The sequence below is a fragment of the Plasmodium gonderi genome (genome assembly GCF_002157705.1).
Source record: "Plasmodium gonderi DNA, contig: Chr09, whole genome shotgun sequence".
Taxonomy (NCBI): Eukaryota; Apicomplexa; class Aconoidasida; order Haemosporida; family Plasmodiidae; genus Plasmodium; species Plasmodium gonderi.
The window spans coordinates 1,525,972-1,544,475 of record NW_021628934.1 but is presented as its reverse complement, the minus strand read 5'-3'; the positions used below and the strand labels follow the sequence as shown (position 1 = coordinate 1,544,475).

General features: G+C 29.4%; 5 protein-coding genes across 5 annotated transcripts in view; 2 read left to right on the top strand and 3 right to left on the bottom strand.

Moving 5' to 3' along the window:
- The window catches only part of PGO_093170 (protein phosphatase 2C domain containing protein), a gene marked incomplete at both ends in the record, with an annotated part of 3,000 nt that extends 1,423 nt beyond the window's left edge, over positions 1-1,577 (top strand). Inside the window, one exon of the mRNA XM_028687905.1 lies at positions 1-1,577. This exon is cut by the window's left edge and continues 1,423 nt beyond it. Within this exon, the coding sequence (XP_028543706.1) occupies positions 1-1,577 (1,577 nt within the window).
- A 1,723-nt stretch (positions 1,578-3,300) lies between these two features.
- PGO_093160 (PQ loop repeat family protein) lies at positions 3,301-5,244 on the bottom strand (the record flags this gene model as incomplete). Its single annotated transcript, XM_028687904.1, has 6 exons — positions 3,301-3,366; positions 3,806-3,954; positions 4,133-4,300; positions 4,439-4,520; positions 4,830-4,955; positions 5,182-5,244. 6 exons carry the CDS (start codon positions 5,242-5,244, stop codon positions 3,301-3,303), a joined length of 654 nt encoding a protein of 217 aa, XP_028543705.1.
- Positions 5,245-6,088: 844 nt separating this feature from the next.
- PGO_093150 (hypothetical protein, conserved) lies at positions 6,089-8,410 on the bottom strand (the record flags this gene model as incomplete). Its single annotated transcript, XM_028687903.1, has 1 exon — positions 6,089-8,410. One exon carries the CDS (start codon positions 8,408-8,410, stop codon positions 6,089-6,091), a length of 2,322 nt encoding a protein of 773 aa, XP_028543704.1.
- Positions 8,411-9,949: 1,539 nt separating this feature from the next.
- Positions 9,950-11,431, bottom strand: PGO_093140 (coatomer delta subunit; the record flags this gene model as incomplete). The annotated part of the gene is made up of 1 exon (XM_028687902.1): positions 9,950-11,431. The coding sequence occupies one exon, from the start codon at positions 11,429-11,431 to the stop codon at positions 9,950-9,952; it is 1,482 nt and encodes a 493-aa protein (XP_028543703.1).
- Positions 11,432-13,581: 2,150 nt separating this feature from the next.
- Positions 13,582-18,504, top strand: PGO_093130 (DNA-directed RNA polymerase I subunit RPA2; the record flags this gene model as incomplete). The annotated part of the gene is made up of 2 exons (XM_028687901.1): positions 13,582-15,109; positions 15,371-18,504. 2 exons carry the CDS (start codon positions 13,582-13,584, stop codon positions 18,502-18,504), a joined length of 4,662 nt encoding a protein of 1,553 aa, XP_028543702.1.

The following is an 18,504-nucleotide window of genomic DNA, read 5'->3' as shown; positions in this document are numbered from 1 at the left end:
CTTCTGAAAATGTAGAGAATCAAGCTTCTGAAAATGTAGTAAATCAAGAATCTGAAAATGTTGAAAATCAAGAATCTGAAAGTGTAGAAAATCAAGAATCTGAAAATGTAGAAAATCAAGAATCTGAAAATGTAGAAAATCAAGAATCTGAAAATGTTGAAAATCAAGAATCTGAAAATGTAGAAAACCAAGAATCTGAAAATGTTGAAAACCAAGAATCTGAAAATGTAGAAAATCAAGAATCTGAAAATGTTGAAAATCAAGAATCTGAAAATGTTGAAAACCTAGAATCTGAAAGTGTAGAAAATAAAGAATCTGAAAATGTAGAAAATCTAGCTTCTGAAAATGTAAAAACGAATCCTATTGAAAATATAAATTTCCAACCAACTAAACATATAAGCTTCCAAAGTGTTAAAAATTTAGCAGTCCAAATTGCCGAAAATATGGGTATACATCCCCCCGAAAATATAACTTCCAAACCATTCGAATTCAACACATGGCTGAATTCAAAAGGAGCAATTGCAGGTCCATCAAGGGGACAAGCAAATGAGTACCCAACAATAGAGGATGTGTCGAAAAGTTTCTTCGCAAGATATAATCCATTTTATGATCACGAAAAATCAGTAAACAACACATTCCTTTTTGCCGCAGTGATAGATGGCCATGGAGGAGAAGTAATTGCAGATGTAGTGAAAAAGTGGCTTGGATTTTATGTTAAAAGACAATTGTTAGAAAAGTTAAGAAAATCAGAACAAAAAGTTTTAACACCAAATGATATAATAAAAAGTCTGGAAGCAGCACATCTTCAGTTGGATGATGATATTTTAAAAAAAGCAAAAGAATATTTTTTTAAAGGAAGTTTAAAATTTACGAGATGTGGTGCATGTTCATTAAGTGTTTTAATGGATAAGAGCGATTATTATATAAGTAATATAGGAGATTCAAAGGGTTTATTAATAAAAAACAAAACATATGTTAGATTAAATAATATTCATAATGCTAGCGAACTAAGCGAAAGAAGGAGGTTAATCCAAGAACATCCAAATGAAATGGATGTTGTTATGTGCAAGAGACCTGTAAAAAATGGAAATACAAGAACAGCTGAAATTATTAACTTAACTGATCAGCATTCTGAATTTCAAGTAAGTGATGTAGGAAGATGTTATGTCAAAGGTCGATTACAATGTACAAGAAATTTCGGAGACTTTTATTTAAAACATAAAATATTTGCATTTGATTATAAAAAAAATAGATTTATCGTCAAAGAGCCACATTCCTTTCCCTATATTACTGCCAATCCTGAAGTAATTAAATTAAAGAGAAGTGGTGATGATGAATTTATTGTTTTGGTTTCAGACGGTATTTCAGATCATCTAAGTGATAAAGAAATATTCGAAATAGTAAAACATAACAATTATTCCGTTTCGAAAATCACAAAGATGTTGATTGAGACAGTTATAATGAAAGCAGCAATGCACGCCAGAGTACCTGCATCAGATTTTATCTCTCGTATTCCAACTGACAGGAGAAGGAAGTTTTATGATGACATGTCAGTTGTTGTTATTAAGTTAAAGTGAGAAGAAGAAGAAGAAGAAAAACTAGGTTTCACAAGGTGACCCATATAATACACCTGATAACAAAGGAGACACTAACAGGCACAAATGACCGAAACAAGGAAGCAATAAATAAATCTGGTCCATAATGGAAAATCCATGGGTAATTCACACGCATGCATATATATATGTAGTAGTGTGTGTGGATCAGATAAAAAAAAAAAAAAAACAAAAAGGAGGAAAACCTAACCGTCCTTTAGTGAAACAAATAATATATGAACAAGGAAGCAAGTGGGATAAACGTTAAATCCTATGAATTTTACGCATATATATTTATGACTTTACAGAAGACCCGAACAGTGAAGGAAATCGGCACTTTTTTCTCCCCTAGTTTTTGTGTCACATATCTTTGCATATTATAGAATTTTTGTGATTAAAACATGTACATTTAATGTACATTAAAATTTTGTTAATACTCTCAAGGTTCATTTATTAGACATCTCACATTCGCAGAAATTTATGAATGTAATGCATGTATGTGTGTTACATATATTAGCCGACCTTTACGCACACCCAAATATCTTGCTATTGTTAATATGATTTTATAGGGTTTTCAATAAATTTTAAGGTTTTTTTAATATTTTTATTTTTTTTGTTTGTTCTATTTTTTTATTCTAATTTATGATGCAAACTTGTAAGAATCTACAATTTTTAAATTTTAATATTCACATTAAAAAAAAGAAAAAAAAAAAAAAAAAAAAATAGCCAATTGCGAAATTTTTTTTTTTTTTTTTTTTTTTTTTTGTTTGTCCCACTTTTTCACAAAAACTTATTATATAAATTTGGAAGTATACACAATTATTAAATTTTTATTATCAAAATTAAAACAAACATTTTTCGAGGATGCCTTTATTTTTATATACTTTTTATTTCTTCTTTTTATCTTTTCCTATTTATGTGTGAATCAGAGCAAATATATATATATATATATATACACAATAATTACGCCACGCACAAAAAAACCTTACACCCTTTACTTTTACACCATTTACTATTCTACCTTTCATTAATGATTTAAACTATTGTACCATTTGTCTATATTTCTATTTGTCTCTTTTTACCCATTTTTGTTATACATTCGAATTAGGGCATAAAGAAGCGATTACCACTATTTATAAAGTCCGTTTCTAGAAATAAGTATATTATAGTTCATTTCTTTAGCTTTTTATTCAGTATATATATGTTGATTTGTAAATTTTAAGTATGTCAAACGTAATTAAAGAATGAGCTAAAAACGTATGTATGGTAGTTAATTAGGAAGGGGGGAAACCAAAACGAGTGGATACTTGTACATAAAGTAAATGAAAGTATTAATCATTGTCTTATGAGTGCATTCAAAGATAAACTTATGCACACACATGTAACGATGCAATGATGCAATCACAGCAGGCGTGTAACCGGGGTCAGCATATACATATTAGTATACCATTACAAACTCGTTTTTATTATTCTTCTTCTTATTATTAAAATATATTGATAAACTTTTTCAGTTATCCTATATTGAAACAAGTAAAAAGGGGAAAAAAGCTATGCTGGTTATTTAGTAGGTATATAGGATACTTTATATACATGTAGGAAGGCTAAAAAAAAAAAAAAAAAATTTTAAATATAAAAGGTAAAAAATATGAAACATAAAAAAAAATATATATAAATAAATATAAAAAAATGGACACATTACCTCCATTATTCATAATTGTTTTTTCTTGTCATTTTTTGCTGAGATTTTCTTTGTGTTCTTCCAGTAATATAGTATCTACAAGTAGAAAGAAACAACAGCAAAATTATCATATAAAATATATCAGCAAAAGAAAACATCACACCATACAGTTTTACTTCTTCCCTCTTGAAGACTTACTTGACACAAAATTGTTAAATTTAAGGTGGATATAAATGCACAATTGATCTTCGAAAAAAAAAGAAAAAAAAAAAGCATTATACAAACAAATTGATCAGTGCAAAATGAAATATTCCAAAAGTATTGTGTTGTTAATAAATATTCTATTATTTTTTTTTTTATGTTGAAGGTTATCAAAAAAAAAAAATAAAATGTATATGCAAGTTGTATGTGTGTATGTGTGTGTGTGTGTGTGGTGTTTTTTCCGTTCCTTTCATGTGGACTTAAAGCATGAGGAAATACGCGCATTGTACATATATCTATATAAGATTTGTCATCTTTTACCAAATAGTCTTACTAAATAAATCCGATTGTTAAGATTGTATAGTATAACATATATTCTTGCTAAATTTCCGCAGAAAATTAAAAAACAAGTGACAAAAGACAAAGTGCCTGTATTCTGATTTTTGTAATTTATATAAATTTGTGGTATTTTTGAGAAACAACCTGAAAATGATGGAACCCAGGAAATGTATTATGTGAACTGATGGAAAACGAACTATCTACAAACTCACTCGGGGCAAATTTCAGAATTGCATGAATTACACTTCCATGTATTCCCCACATATTATTTCTCACGTCTCATTTTTTTTTTTTTTTTTTTTTTTTTTTTTCGTTAAATAACTTAATGGTGCAGAAACAAATCCAAGAAGGTGAGCTAAGGCATCGGGAAGCACAAAAAGCAAAAACAAAAAGAAAAACACATAAAGGACAGCTTTTAAAAATTTAATACGTTTGGAGTATTTATAGCTGTATTTCCACATTAATAGGATAATTAAAATGTTTTGGGTATCTGCGAAAATGCAGCATGTGGGGAGGATGGGAAAAAATTGGGAGAGAAAAATAGGGGGAAGAAAAAAATCACGTCTTTTATTTTCTGCATGTTTTATTTATATATTTATTTTTGTATTTCCATTTTTTTCTTTTTAACTTATCAAAATAACATCGATGAAGAGTTTAATGTTCAGCTTTTCTTTTATTGAAAATACTATTAAAGAAGTGGCTACCAGGGTCTGGAAAAAAAAAAAAAAAAAAAAAAAATGAGACAAGTAACAAAAATTGATAATGGTTAACCCCATATATTATTCTTACTAAACCATTTCAATATGGGCAATTAATTTTGGAGGTGTAATGAGGGGGTCTTTTCTTTTCCGTTCCTTTTCTCCTTATTCGTCTACTTTTAGTTATCCCCTCAAAGTGAGGAAAATAATGCTGTATACATATAATTGTACATGGAGTAAAAGAAAAATATATGATCGCATCACAAATTCTCATAAGTTTCATAAACACATCGGGTCATATGGAAAAATTAAAATTGTTACCTCTAAATATACAGACACAAATGAGAGACCAGATACATTTTTCTTCGAAACAATTTTAGATAATTGTGGGATTTTTATGAAGCAAGATCCAATAATGATAGAATATATGAATATGTTATTTAACACCTTAAAAAAAAAAAAAAAAAAAAAAAAAAGAAAAAAAGTTCCGCAGAGTTAGTAAGGAGAATGTATTTACGGATGGTATGAGGGGAAATGTTTCCATCTGACGAGATATTGTCTTTATGTAAGTGTATACATTTATAAACATGTTCATAACGTATGAGTTGTTTTATTCTATTTCATTATTCTATTTTTTTGTTCTTTTTATTTTTCAATCTTTTCTTTTATTAACTGATCTTATATTTTGTTTGTCGAAAAAACTTTCTGACAAAACTTTAAAGTGCATTCCTTTCATTTTAAAGAGCTCTTGTTCTCATGAATTCACAAGGGGTGTGGCGAGGTTTGTAAACGAGGGGAATGAGATCTACAAGCCAATAAGTGAATTATGCACCCCCGTCTGAAAAAAATAATATTTTGAGTATGTGTGTGTGACTTAATCTATACTTTATTGGGTATATGATTCATTGCGCATTTGGCTACACCAAGGTAATTTACACATCTTAAGAACGTTCACATATCCATTTATTCACGTTCACATATCCATTTATTCGCGTTCACATATGCGTTTATTCACGTTCAGTTATATTTGGAAAAAGATAAAATAAAACAAAGAAGTCTGTTCACTAAATTTCAAACAAAATGAACATTACAATAAAAGTGCGAAAACTACATGAAGAAACTTGGCATTTTTGTTTTTTTTTTTTCCTTGAACATGTGTGTAGACTCAATAGTGCACTTATCTCACCCTTTTTCTTAATGCCGGATAGGCCAATTGCAATTAGTTATATATAATGCATTTTGCACATATTATTTATTTTGAGTTCAATAATTTTGTAAAACTTAGAATATGAAATAGAGCATATAAATATATATATATATATATATATATATATATATATATATATATATATTTTATTTATTTATTTTTTTAGCTGAGTGAAGGGGTCATCACTGAAAAGTAATGTTTAGCCGATTTTCTCGTTTCTCCCATTATGTTCCATTCACATTAAATATCCCTTTTTTTATAAACGTTTTGTCCCCCTGTGATGTGCCAAACGTTCACACTGGACATAACTTCATGGGAAGAAAAAAAAAAATAAAAATAAAAAAAAAAAAAGGTGAATATGGTTTAAGGAGCGTTAATTTTTCTTTTTCCTTATTTTAGTTTTCTCCTTTTTAACCGGATTTCTAATATATACATGAATGTAATACAAGAAAAACATGTTATGGGTTATTATAGACGATTTATCAGAAGAGATTAAAAACATTTTTATTTTATAAATATTTTGGATGTTACACTTGTTAGTATTTAAGTTTAATGATTTATCTTCTTTACATTTAATATTGATAACTACCAATTGATAATGCCCATTTAAATTTAGCGTAGCCTTATCTAAGTAATTTTTCTCTCCATCCATTTTTAATTCATCACACCTGCTCATATATTTTAGAATTTTATTGTCTTTAACTACTTCTATTCCATATTCTACATTGTTGTCTTCAGTGGCCTCGAACATATGTCTAAGAAGGTTCAGATCTACAATGTCTCTGTAACGTTCATTTGTCATATTTCTGCTAAGTGTCTTTCCATCTTGTATCTTTCCATCTTGTATCTTTCCATCTTGTATCTTTCCATCTTGTATCTTTCCATCTTGTGTCTTTCCATCTTGTGTCTTTCCATCTTGTGTCTTTCCATCTTGTGTCTTTCCATCTTGTGTCTTTCCATCTTGTATCTTTCCATCTTGTATCTTTCCATCTTGTGTCTTTCCATCTTGTGTCTTTCCATCTTGTATCTTTCCATCTTGTATCTTTCCATCTTGTATCTTTCCATCTTGTGTCTTTCCATCTTGCGTCCTTCCATATCGCACATTAACATTGCATAAGCTCTTATCCCGTACTTTATGATATTGTTCACGATCAGTTTTCTCATCCACTAGATGAATTTGTTCATTATTTGGAGTATCATTTGTTGTTCCCATCTGCGAGTCCGAATGTTCTTTCACCACATCAGGAAACTTTTTTTTTTTTTCTTCTTCTTTTTCCAATACGTACAAAATAGTATCTTCATTTATGCACAAGTCTTGAGGTATCATTCCTTTAACTATGTTATTCCTAAAAGAATTTATTTTTTTGATGATAATTTGTTCATACATTTGTATGAATAAATTCTTATATAATTCCTGTTTACCCGTAGTAGATGAAAAGTGATTATTATAAAAGTAACCCTGGAAAATTAAATGTTCATAAGATATATATTTGAAAATATCAAAAAAGTTTTGTTTCTCATTTTCGTTGAGAAATTTTTTTATTCTATTTATTTTGTTTTTTCTACTAATTTGTAATTTGAAATTTTTAAAAACGTCTTTTTTCAGTTCCTCTATGATATTTGGTTCACGGGAAGGGTGATCTATCTTCATATCTCTATTGCCTTGTTTTATATTATCACCAAGTATATTTTCTCCCCCCTGATGATCATCTTCTTCCCCCTTGCAAAACCTATTCTCGTTCTTAATCATAGACTCCAATTTTTTGTACACATTGAATAGTAGACCTTTACATATGTCCTCTTTTCCTAGACAGTTTTTAACACCATCTACATTTTTTTCATTTGGGACATGTAGTTTTCCTTCTTTTCCGCCTTTTCGTACCTGTTCAGAATTATTAATATTTTTTTTTTTTTCTTTTTTTTTCCCATCCGGTAGAAATGAAAAATCGAATAAATTATTAGATATAACTATATTCTCTTTTTTCCTTTCACTTCCCACTGTTTCGTGAACGGAATTAATGTAAAACATGTATCCATAACCATTCATTAAATTGTTTATAAAGTACCCCACATATAAAAAGGGATAAAAGTAGTATAAGGAAAATCCATTGAACATATTGTTATGAAATTCTCCTATGTATATGTTAACTTCTCTTAAAGGTACATATAAAAAATTTCTGAAATTTTTGGTATACTTTTGTTTTATTTCATTATTTTCTTTACACATCATATGATGTATATTCATGTAGTAAAACAAGTTGTGTATATTTTTATATTTTACCCATATGCCTTTTCTATATTTATTATTTTCGAAATCTCCAACGAACATTTCATTTGCCTTAATATACTTTCCTTTCCCATGAAAAATTAAGCCTCTTCCTCCTTTGTATTTTTCCTTTTCTTCAATTTTGTCATTCGCCCCATGGTCATATCCTGAGTTGTCTTTTCTTATATAATCATTTGATTCTTCATTTTTACCCATACCCAATATTTCTCTATACACTTCATCCTTCTTTGATAATTTATTCGTTACCTTCTTCTCACCACCTTGCAATAAATCATTTTTTTTCACATCCAAATCGATTACATTTCCGTCTAATATTTCATCATTTCTCAGCTCCTCTGAAAGGATGTATTCTCCAACATACAACGTACAGTTTTTGTAGAAACATCCTTTCAAAGCCTTATCACACATTAATTTTATGCAAATTTTGTGAATGATTTGGTGTTTAAGCTCAAGTGGGAGATAAGGGGGGGGGGGGGGAGAGTGATGCCTTACGACATTTGGAATTTTCTTGTTAAGTGCACACGTGTGTGATGATTGAGTTTTTTTTTTTTTTTTTTTTTTTTTTTTTTTTTTTTTTTTTTTTTTTTTTTTTTGTCATTTCTTTTCTTTTCTTCTTGGCATATGCTTGAACTATTTATACTTTTTTTCCATTTATGATTGAATATTTTTCACAAAACGTTTCAATTTCTATCCTTCCACTTTTACGCTTTTATTTTTCCCTTTCAAAACGCATCACTCACCACGGAGAGGAAAGACAAGAATAGTTTTATCACGCAAAGAGAAAGAGATATTCAGGATGTATAAAATATAAAAAAGCCTTATGCACCACTAATGGAAATATCAAAATAACCTTTTTTTTTTTTTTTTTTACTTTTCTGAAGTAAAATGGCATGTCTGATGTTGTGAATGAACTATAAAATGATGAGGAAGTTACCTTTTTCATTGGATAATGAAGGCAAAAAAAAAAAAAAAAAAAATGTTATTGACAAATATAAAAACGGAATAGAAGAAACGTTGGTACACACAAGGATGTCTCTGTTCAATATGATGTTTTACGTGTGAACTGAAATGGAATATTTCATTATTATAATTCTTTTCCATCGAATAGAGAACCAGGAAAAAAAAAAAAAAAAAAAAAAATTTTAATACAAAAAATTATTTGTACTATATCTCTTTGCACACACGGTCATTTTTGCAGCTAAAAATGATAATTTTCTTTTACCACTCCCCTTATTTTCTATAAAATACAATATTCCCAAAATAAGGTATCATATGCAAAGGGACACAACTGTGTAAAAAAAGGTAACATGAAAAATTACCTCATTGGCAGCTATTCCTATAAATATACACTATATTTTTTTTACTATTCCATTGCAATACATATTTGTATGTAAATATTTCTTTTTTTTTTTACATATATTTAATCTATACATTTTCAAATTTCAAGAGTAGTAATCTAATTCCACATGTGTATACACTTGGAGAATGGATAAAAATAATAAATTCTCACTAACGACATCAAAAAGCCTTATCATCCTCGCTTCTGCATTGCATAAAAATGATAAGTTATAAATTGATTTCTTATTAGAAGAGATTATTAATATGTGTAGTTAAGGTGTGATAATTATTCTCAGCAATTTGATGTTAATCGATATGACAAAAAATAAAAAAAAAAATAGGATTAGCTCAATTTGGTTGGATTGGTTTGATTGGCTTGTTCTGATTGGATTTCGTGGAATCAATGAGAGGAAGCAGTAGATAAACAAAATGCAAAATGGTGGTATAAAGGGGAAACAAAAAATGGGAAGGGAAAATGATCTATAACTCTACAAGCTAAAATAGGCACATATAGTGATAAAAAAAAGAAAAAAAAGAAAAAAAAGAAAAAAAAGGGAGGTTAAAAACGGAATGCATTTACTACTAAACATGTTTATACATGAATAAACACTATTTGTTAATTGTGAAAAGATAAGTAATGTTCTTCTTAATTTCGTATTCAATATCCTCATTTGTATCCTCATCATAGACCTTTAAAACGCTTAATTTATGTGCCAATATATTCGACTTTGCCTCAACAGAAAAGGGGAAAACACTTTCTGGTTTAGACTGAATGGATATTTCTATTTGACAATTTTGATTACTTTTCAATGCATCTACTTTCCATGCTAATAGAATTCCATCATGTTCAATAATTCCTTTGTCTTTACTCATAATTTGTGGTTTACTAGATGAAGGACACATTAAATTAACATTCAAATCGTATATAACTTCATCTATGTTTTTCCTTTTGTTTTCAATTTCTAAATTTAATAGGGTACTTTCATTGTCTTCACATGGCCAACAACTAATATTTAGAGGTATGTAAGAATCATTTAGGTGATTTATTTTCCACTTGAGTAAAGGATAAATAGTGTTTACCCTAAAATTTTTGCTCTTATCTTTTAATTCTAATGTATTTGAATTATATTTATTTTTATCCAATATGGGATGAATTTTTGCCTTATCTGAATATTCATTATCTAATTCTACTATAACTTTGGAATATTTGTGGTTATTTATTTGCATGTTGAAAGTTCCTTGAATATCTAGGTCACATATAGTTCCTTCTGAACTTAGTGTACAAATAACATTTTCATTTATTACTATATTAATGGGCTTATCAAAGAGCGAATTTACATTTATAGTTGGTTTATTTAATATTTTATTACTATCCACTACGTCCAATATTTTGACTTGTTCCTTTTTACCCACGAGTTTCATACCTCCATAAGAATTAAAATTTTCTTCAATCGTGATATCATTTGTTTCTTCTGTTTTGTATAAGAAATTGTCAATCACATTTGTGTTATAATCGATATTTGTAATAATATCATTGGAAAGAAAACTATTACTGTTAGCTTTATTTTGTTGTTTTTGTCTATTTTTTTCTAATTTCGATGCAATAAATTTCCTTCTTTCCTTTTCTTCTTTTTCTTTATTCTCTCTTATTATGGTTTGTAATTTTTCTTCATGTGATTCCATGTCTATATACGTTTTTATCTGATTGCTATTCACTATTTCTCTAACCCCATTTTTTATTAATTCATCTATATAAAATATAATGGTAAAGCATTTCTTTAAAATGGTGTTTTCATTTATGTTACCCTGACATATGTCTTGTATAATCTGACTTAACACTTTTATTATTTCTAAATCTTCTATAATGTTAGAATTGATATTTGTTATTAAAAAAATGTAAATACTATCAAGCGGCTGATACACATATCGTACTTTGTCCGTTTCTATGTACGTATGGTCACTCCTTTCCCTCTCGATTAAATTGTGAAACGGGATCGTTAACGAGTCCAAGTCACATTTGCTAATGTTCTGAAACTGACGAGAAACCAAAACTTTGCTCTTTGTGCTTATCGCTGCACTTAGTACGGTCATTCTTAACACAGTCTTTCGTACGCCTTGGAAAAATTTCCTCCGATTTGATTGCTGCTAAGAAGTTTCCACAAAAGTGAAGATCTTTGGAGAGGGTACTACTTACTCAAGCGAGGGTAAGAGTTTCATAAAAAAAAAAAAAACAAGAGGAGGAGAAGGATATGACATTCCATAAGCATAAGCTCATTTATTTTTTATGTAAAACTGCAGTAAAAAATATGAAAACAAATTTAATATTGTTGGGGGGAAAAAAAAAAATGTACTCATAAAAGGCGCCAATATGTATGAAAACAGAATACAAAAGAGTTACAAATGAAAGAAAAAGCATTTCCATGTAACACACTGATTTTTCTCGTCCACGAGGTAAGGGAACAGAAAAAAAAAAAGAAAAAAAAAAAAAAAAAAAAACGGCTTTATTTGTGTAAAAAGGGGTTTACATAAACAGATACATTATATATACATATATATAAAGAAACCTAATTGGGGAAGCAAAATTTGCCCCAAACTGACACTTGAAAGTTGCATATATAAATATTATTAAAAAATGAAATACATACTCCCTGAGACGAATGGGATATATGTGTAAAACCGAAATTTTGATGAAGAAGATCCTAGTCCTAAGAATTCAGAGCTCAAAATAATCACATTTGTCAAAAATATAATATTTATATATAGTATACATGCATAAATGGGGAGTATTATGCATGACATACTTTTTCCACTGTGTCAGTGTATGATGTGTCCATATATTTAATATAATTGTAGTAAGAGCAAAGAAAATAAAAAAAAAAAAAAAAAAAAAAAAAAGTACTTATAAATGTATACATTTACATATATATATATATATATAAATGCAACAAGTGAATGTATAAATTGAAAAAAAAAAAAAATAAGAAAACGACCCCATGCCCAATTACGGTTTAGGCCACAATTTTTGCTCTCATTTGTTTATGTTTTGTAGATTTTTTTTTTTTTTTTTTTTTTTTTTTTTTTCCTACTTTCCGTGTTCCCTTGGGCAATATTAAGAAAACTTCCAAGCTGAAAAAATAAACTGAAATATGATGAAATATAATGGATTATTATGAAGTATATAATGGAATACAATGAATTGTAACGTGTTAAAATAAACATATGGTTCAATATGTAGATATATACCTGTACGATTTATGCCATTTCAAGTGCGCGTTGAACTAATTTTTTTTTTTTTTTTTAATTGACAGATCTACAATCTTCGACATCCTATTGCAGGTGGCTTTATGAAATATAGCCAATTTATGCTTTATCATTTTTCCTAATTCATTCGGCATCCCTATATACATCTCATGCGTGTCCCAGAGGCTGCAGAATATTGACAAAACGAACATGAGCCCAACGAGAAGGAAATACATTTTTTAACAATGGTTTCCTAAATTGGCATATGTATAATTAAAACCATTTTGCAATTTTTCTATATTACCATTTTGCAATTTTTCCATATTGCTTTTTTGCCATTTTTCTATATTGCCTTTTTGCCATTTTTCTATATTGCCTTTTTTCCTTTTTGCCATTTTTTCCCCCATCCCCTTGACCCAATTTAGCATTGCAACTAAGGAATTCTGTACAAGTCCAGCGTGACTACATTAACAGAAGTGAGAACCAGAATATATTCTCACAAGACTTGGTTGTCTTTATAAAATATATTTTTATATTTATTTTATGATTTTTAAGAACATTTTAATATTTCAATCCAACTGCATAACTTTTTTGTGTCATTTTATTAAGATCTCTCAATATTATGACATTACATTGACTGATATCATCGCATGGGTTATTACAATTTGCAGAGTGGGAGAACTGGAGAGAGTAAGTTTTTCCCACCTACGTATGAACGCGTGATTACTTAAACTTTTACCCTTGAGTACCCTTGCACATGCTTGGATATGCCAATCCCCAGTGGTGGTGTGAGTTCCCATCGACAAAACAATTAACAAATGCTTCGCTCAAGAAAGGAAGCAAACACGTAGCAAGCGTCCACAAAAGAGAGAGGGAGAAATAGTAAAATAAATAAATAAAAAAATAAATAAATGAATAAATAAATAAATAAATAATTAATTAATTAATTAATTAAAGTAAAGCAAAATAATAATAACAAAAGCATGCAACACTGAAACAGAATGATGCTGAGTAAAGACGAGATAAGTGAAAGGAACAATGAAACAGTAAGAAGAGAAAACATGAATAACGGCAACGTGAGCGGAAACAGCAAGGAGGATGGAGAGAAGGAGAGATTAAAAAAAATAAACTTGACAATAACCGATGAAGAAATAAAACTACACCTAAAAATAATAGAATCCCTATATCCAAATATGAAATTAAAAGCTGATAAGTTAATTAACGGAACGTACAATATTTTTACAAAATTTTTAGTACAATCACATATAGATGATTATAATTCTTTCATCAATGTTTATATAAAGAATATGCCCGAATTAATTCCCATTATTGAATTTTCTCCAAACTTACACACATATGCAACGCAAAATTTTAACACAAAATCTGGACATTCTATAAAATTTTATGTAAGTGATATAAAAATAAGAAATCCTGTTTTAAAAAATGAGAAAGGGGAAACAAGAAATGATTATCCATATTTATGTAAATTATCAGCTAGAACATATGAAGGAGAAATTACTCTAAAAATAAATAAAAAAATAAATGATGAAATAATCAGTACAACTGTTAGTGCTGGTTACATCCCCGTCATGGTTTTATCAAATTTATGTAATTTAAGTAGCTTAAATAAGAAGATGTTGCCACAAAAAGGAGAAGATGAAAGCTTATTGGGAGGTTTCTTTATAATTTCAGGGCATTTAAAAGTAATTAGATATGTAATTCATCCCAAATACAACACAGTTCTACTTAATGAAGAAAATAAAGTTCATATGAATTGCTTACTAAATGATAATACTGTTTGTGTAAACTTTTTATCATGTGCAAAATTCGATTTCTTTTTATACGGTGCTAGATATCAAAATTCTGTTATGGCTGTTCCATTTTATGTTATTCTGATACTTTTAAGTCCTATTAAAAAGAAAGGGTACTTATTTAATAAAATGAAAATGGGAATTAAAAATGAAAATGCAGTTAAGTATATAGAACAGTATATAGATTCCATATTTTTAAAAAATGTTTTGAATGAAAAAGAAATTTTTGAAAAATATAATTTAAAATATATAGGTAGATTTTCATATTTTAGAAGAGGTATATTCAAATATTCCTATGTATCGGATGAGAAAAAAGGAAAAAATATTCTCAAGTATGTTATATTACCACATATAAAAAGCTATACTGAAAAATTCGAAACAATATGTCTTATGTTTAAAACTTTAATTCTTAGTAAATTTAAATTAATTTCTCGTATAAATAAAGATTCTCTAGAAAATCATGCTGTTACTACATGTAGCCATTTATTATCAACTTTACTAAAAGAGCAAATATTAACTTGTCTTAACCGTTTTGCCTATAGATATTCCAGAACCTTTTACAAATTTTATGAAAAAAAATATGATTCCTTTAAGATAAATGTGAAGCAAATTTACCTCAGGTACAAGGAAATGGTGATGAATGAGCTTAACGAGCAACATCTGAATTCAGTTCCAGTCGAAGCTGACGAATCTGACCCCTCCAAGCTCACAGACACAGGTACATTTACATGGGGTAGGAAAGCGAAACATGTGCATATCCAAGCAAAGGAGTAGCTTCATAAACGGGCAAGAGTGTGACACAGCTTCATAAACGGGCAAGAGTGTGACACAGCTTCATAAACGGGCAAGAGTGTGACACAGCTTCATAAACGGGCAAGAGCGTGACACAGCTTCATAAACGAGCAAGAGCGTGACACAGCTTCTTAAAAATGCAACAACACATTGTAACTACGTACCCCACCCACCCCTCCCTCCACAGGCAATAAATATATTTATAACAATAAAACCGAATCGGAAAAAAAACTGAAATCTATCTTCATTGGAGAAAAGGAAAAATTGTTCAGCACTGTTGACAGCTACGTAAGAGAGTTATATAACGATAACCACATGTTCATAGAAGCTTCAAAGTTGTTTTTAACATTGAGTATGCCAATAATATTTTTTTTCAAAACAGGAAATATTTCATCAGAAAATATAGGATATCAACAGAAAAGTGGTTGGGTTATAGGTGCAGACGAAATTAACAGCTTAAGATTTATAACAAATTTTAGAGCAATTCATAGAGGATGTTTTTTTCAAGATGTGAAAGTATTAAGTCCAAGAAAATTATTAGGAGAATCATGGGGATTCATATGTCCGGTACATACTCCTGACGGTTCTCCTTGTGGTTTGTTGAATCATTTATCGCAATTCTGTTATGTTCACAATTTAGCTAGTAATGAATCTCACAAACTTAACATAAAATTGTATTTAAAAAAAATTGGTGTTAATGTAAATTTGGATGAAAGTAGTGGGATACCTACAATTTATGAAGATCAAAGCATTCCTATCATTGTTGATTCTGTACCAATTACATACATAAGTGAACAAGATTTTAACAGAGTTGTATACAAATTAAAATATGCAAAGAATTTTAATCTGTATAATCTAAAGGCGTATTTTGAAATTAATGCATACTTGAACGAGCCATTACTAATGAATTCCATAATAATTAATACATTCCCGGGAAGACTTATTAGACCTATATTTAACTTAAAAATGAAATGCATTGAATATATTTCTCCATCATATCAACCTTATGTAGCTATTGCAATAAATTATGAAGATATTAAAAAGAACAATTTAGCTAGAAAAATATTAAAAAAAAAAGAATACTTCATTTGTTCAAAAAAAGGAGATGAACAAAAAATGACAATAAAAGAGCAATATTTATTTTATACTAAAAGAAAGAACCTACTTTCTCCCTCAGTAGGAGGTGATATGGAAAATGGAAATCCCACAAGGAGCAACTTGACCCACCAATCAGCAATTAACAAAAAGGTGTTGAAATATATCAAACATAATCACAGTGCTGTTAGAAACACGGACAGCGAAGGGAACTATGTTAGCAGCTCAAATTATGATTCAAGCAGCGATTCGAATAGCGATTCGAGGAGGGACTCAGAAAGTGATAGCATATCTTCAACTGCCTACATAGACAGCGATGAAAATGTGAAACTAGACCTTTACGAACAAATGCCACAGAAATTTGAATATATGGAATTAAAAGAAACATCTTTCTTATCCTTTTTAGCATCACTTACCCCTTTTTCTGATCACAACCAAAGCCCTCGTAATATTTACCAGTGTCAAATGTTAAAACAGACAATGGGAATACAAAGCTTAAATATGTTATATACATTTACAAATAAAATATATCGAATCATAACGCCACAACTACCTTTAGTTGTTACCAGAGATTATGAATTATATGGTGTGGATAACTTTCCAAGTGGTACCAATGCAATAGTAGCTATTTTAGCTTACACTGGATACGACATGGAAGATGCACTAATCATAAATAAATCCAGTTCCGAAAGAGGAATCTTTAGAACTCATATATACAAAACGGAAATTATAGATTTAGAAAAAAATCATGGACGTGGGGATTTTATTCTTGGAAATAACATTAGATATACCAAGAGCAGTGATACAGGAGGCAATTCCAAAGAAGGTACAAATGCCAATACGAATTCGAATAGTAGTAACAGTACTTCTATAGGAAAAAGAAATTTGAAATATCATTATGAACATATGGGGAAAATGCTAAATAAGGATGGTTTGCCTCGTGTTCAGCAAAAAATTGTAGAATTAAATCCACTTTATTCATATATTAACAAAGTGAACGAATTAACCATATATGAGAAATTCAAAGGGGCAGGTGAATACTATGTGGATTGCGTAACTAATTACAAAAACCAGAAAAACCAAGTTGCTATAGTTAGGTTACGCACGACAAGACCACCTCTAGTGGGAGATAAATTTGCATCTAGACATGGTCAAAAGGGAGTTGTTTCTAGGTTATTTCCACATGAAGATATGCCTTTTTCAGAAAGTGGAATTGTTCCAGATGTCATTTTTAATCCTCACGGTATCCCCTCACGTATGACAATTGGTATGCTTATCGAAAGTATTTGTGGAAAAGCTGCATGTATTTATGGCAAAAGAATTGATGCTACTCCTTTTAGAAAATACACACGGCAAAAAAGCTTTAACAACGAATGGATTGATAATTGTGGTGTTAAAGGATTTCTCGAAAAAAAAATGGAAGAAAATAGCTCTCGATCTACAGGAACAGCACAGGAGGAGAGTGAACTTTTTGAAAAAAATGCGCCCATTGATGAAAAAAAAAAAAAAAAAATAAAAATACGTGAACCAGGTGAACCAGGTAAACCAAGTGAATCACGCGAACCACGCGAACCAAACGATGAGAAACCGAAAAAGGAAGGAAAAGAAACTTTAAAACCAGATATCACATATGATGAAAAAATTGACTATTTTGCAAAACTACTTCTAAACAAAGGCTATGATTATTATGGAACAGAATTACTTTACAGTGGTATATATGGAGTACCCTTGCAAGCACACATATTTTTTGGTGTTATTTATTACCAAAGATTACGACATATGGCATATGACAAAGCGCAAGTCAGGAGAACAGGACCAATATGTAATTTAACGCATCAGCCATTGAAAGGAAAAAAAAAACATGGTGGAATAAGATTAGGTGAAATGGAACGAGATGGTTTAATATCACATGGTTGCAGTTTTATAATTAATGAAAGATTCTTGATGAATTCAGATGGACATGAATGTTTTGTTTGTCCCCAATGTGGACTAATTCTTTCCCCAATTATGCAATTTAACTGTAGTGGTCAAATGATAAAAGGTAGAAGTATTGGAGGAAAAAGTAAATTAGCTGTTTGCAAATCCTGCAAAGTGTCGTGTAAAATTGTATATGTTCCCTATGTTTTGCGATATTTGTTAAATGAGTTAATTTGTTTAAATGTCACTATACGGATAAATATAAAATCGGTGGAAAGTATGTTTGACATGAAAAGTAGGGACAAATGA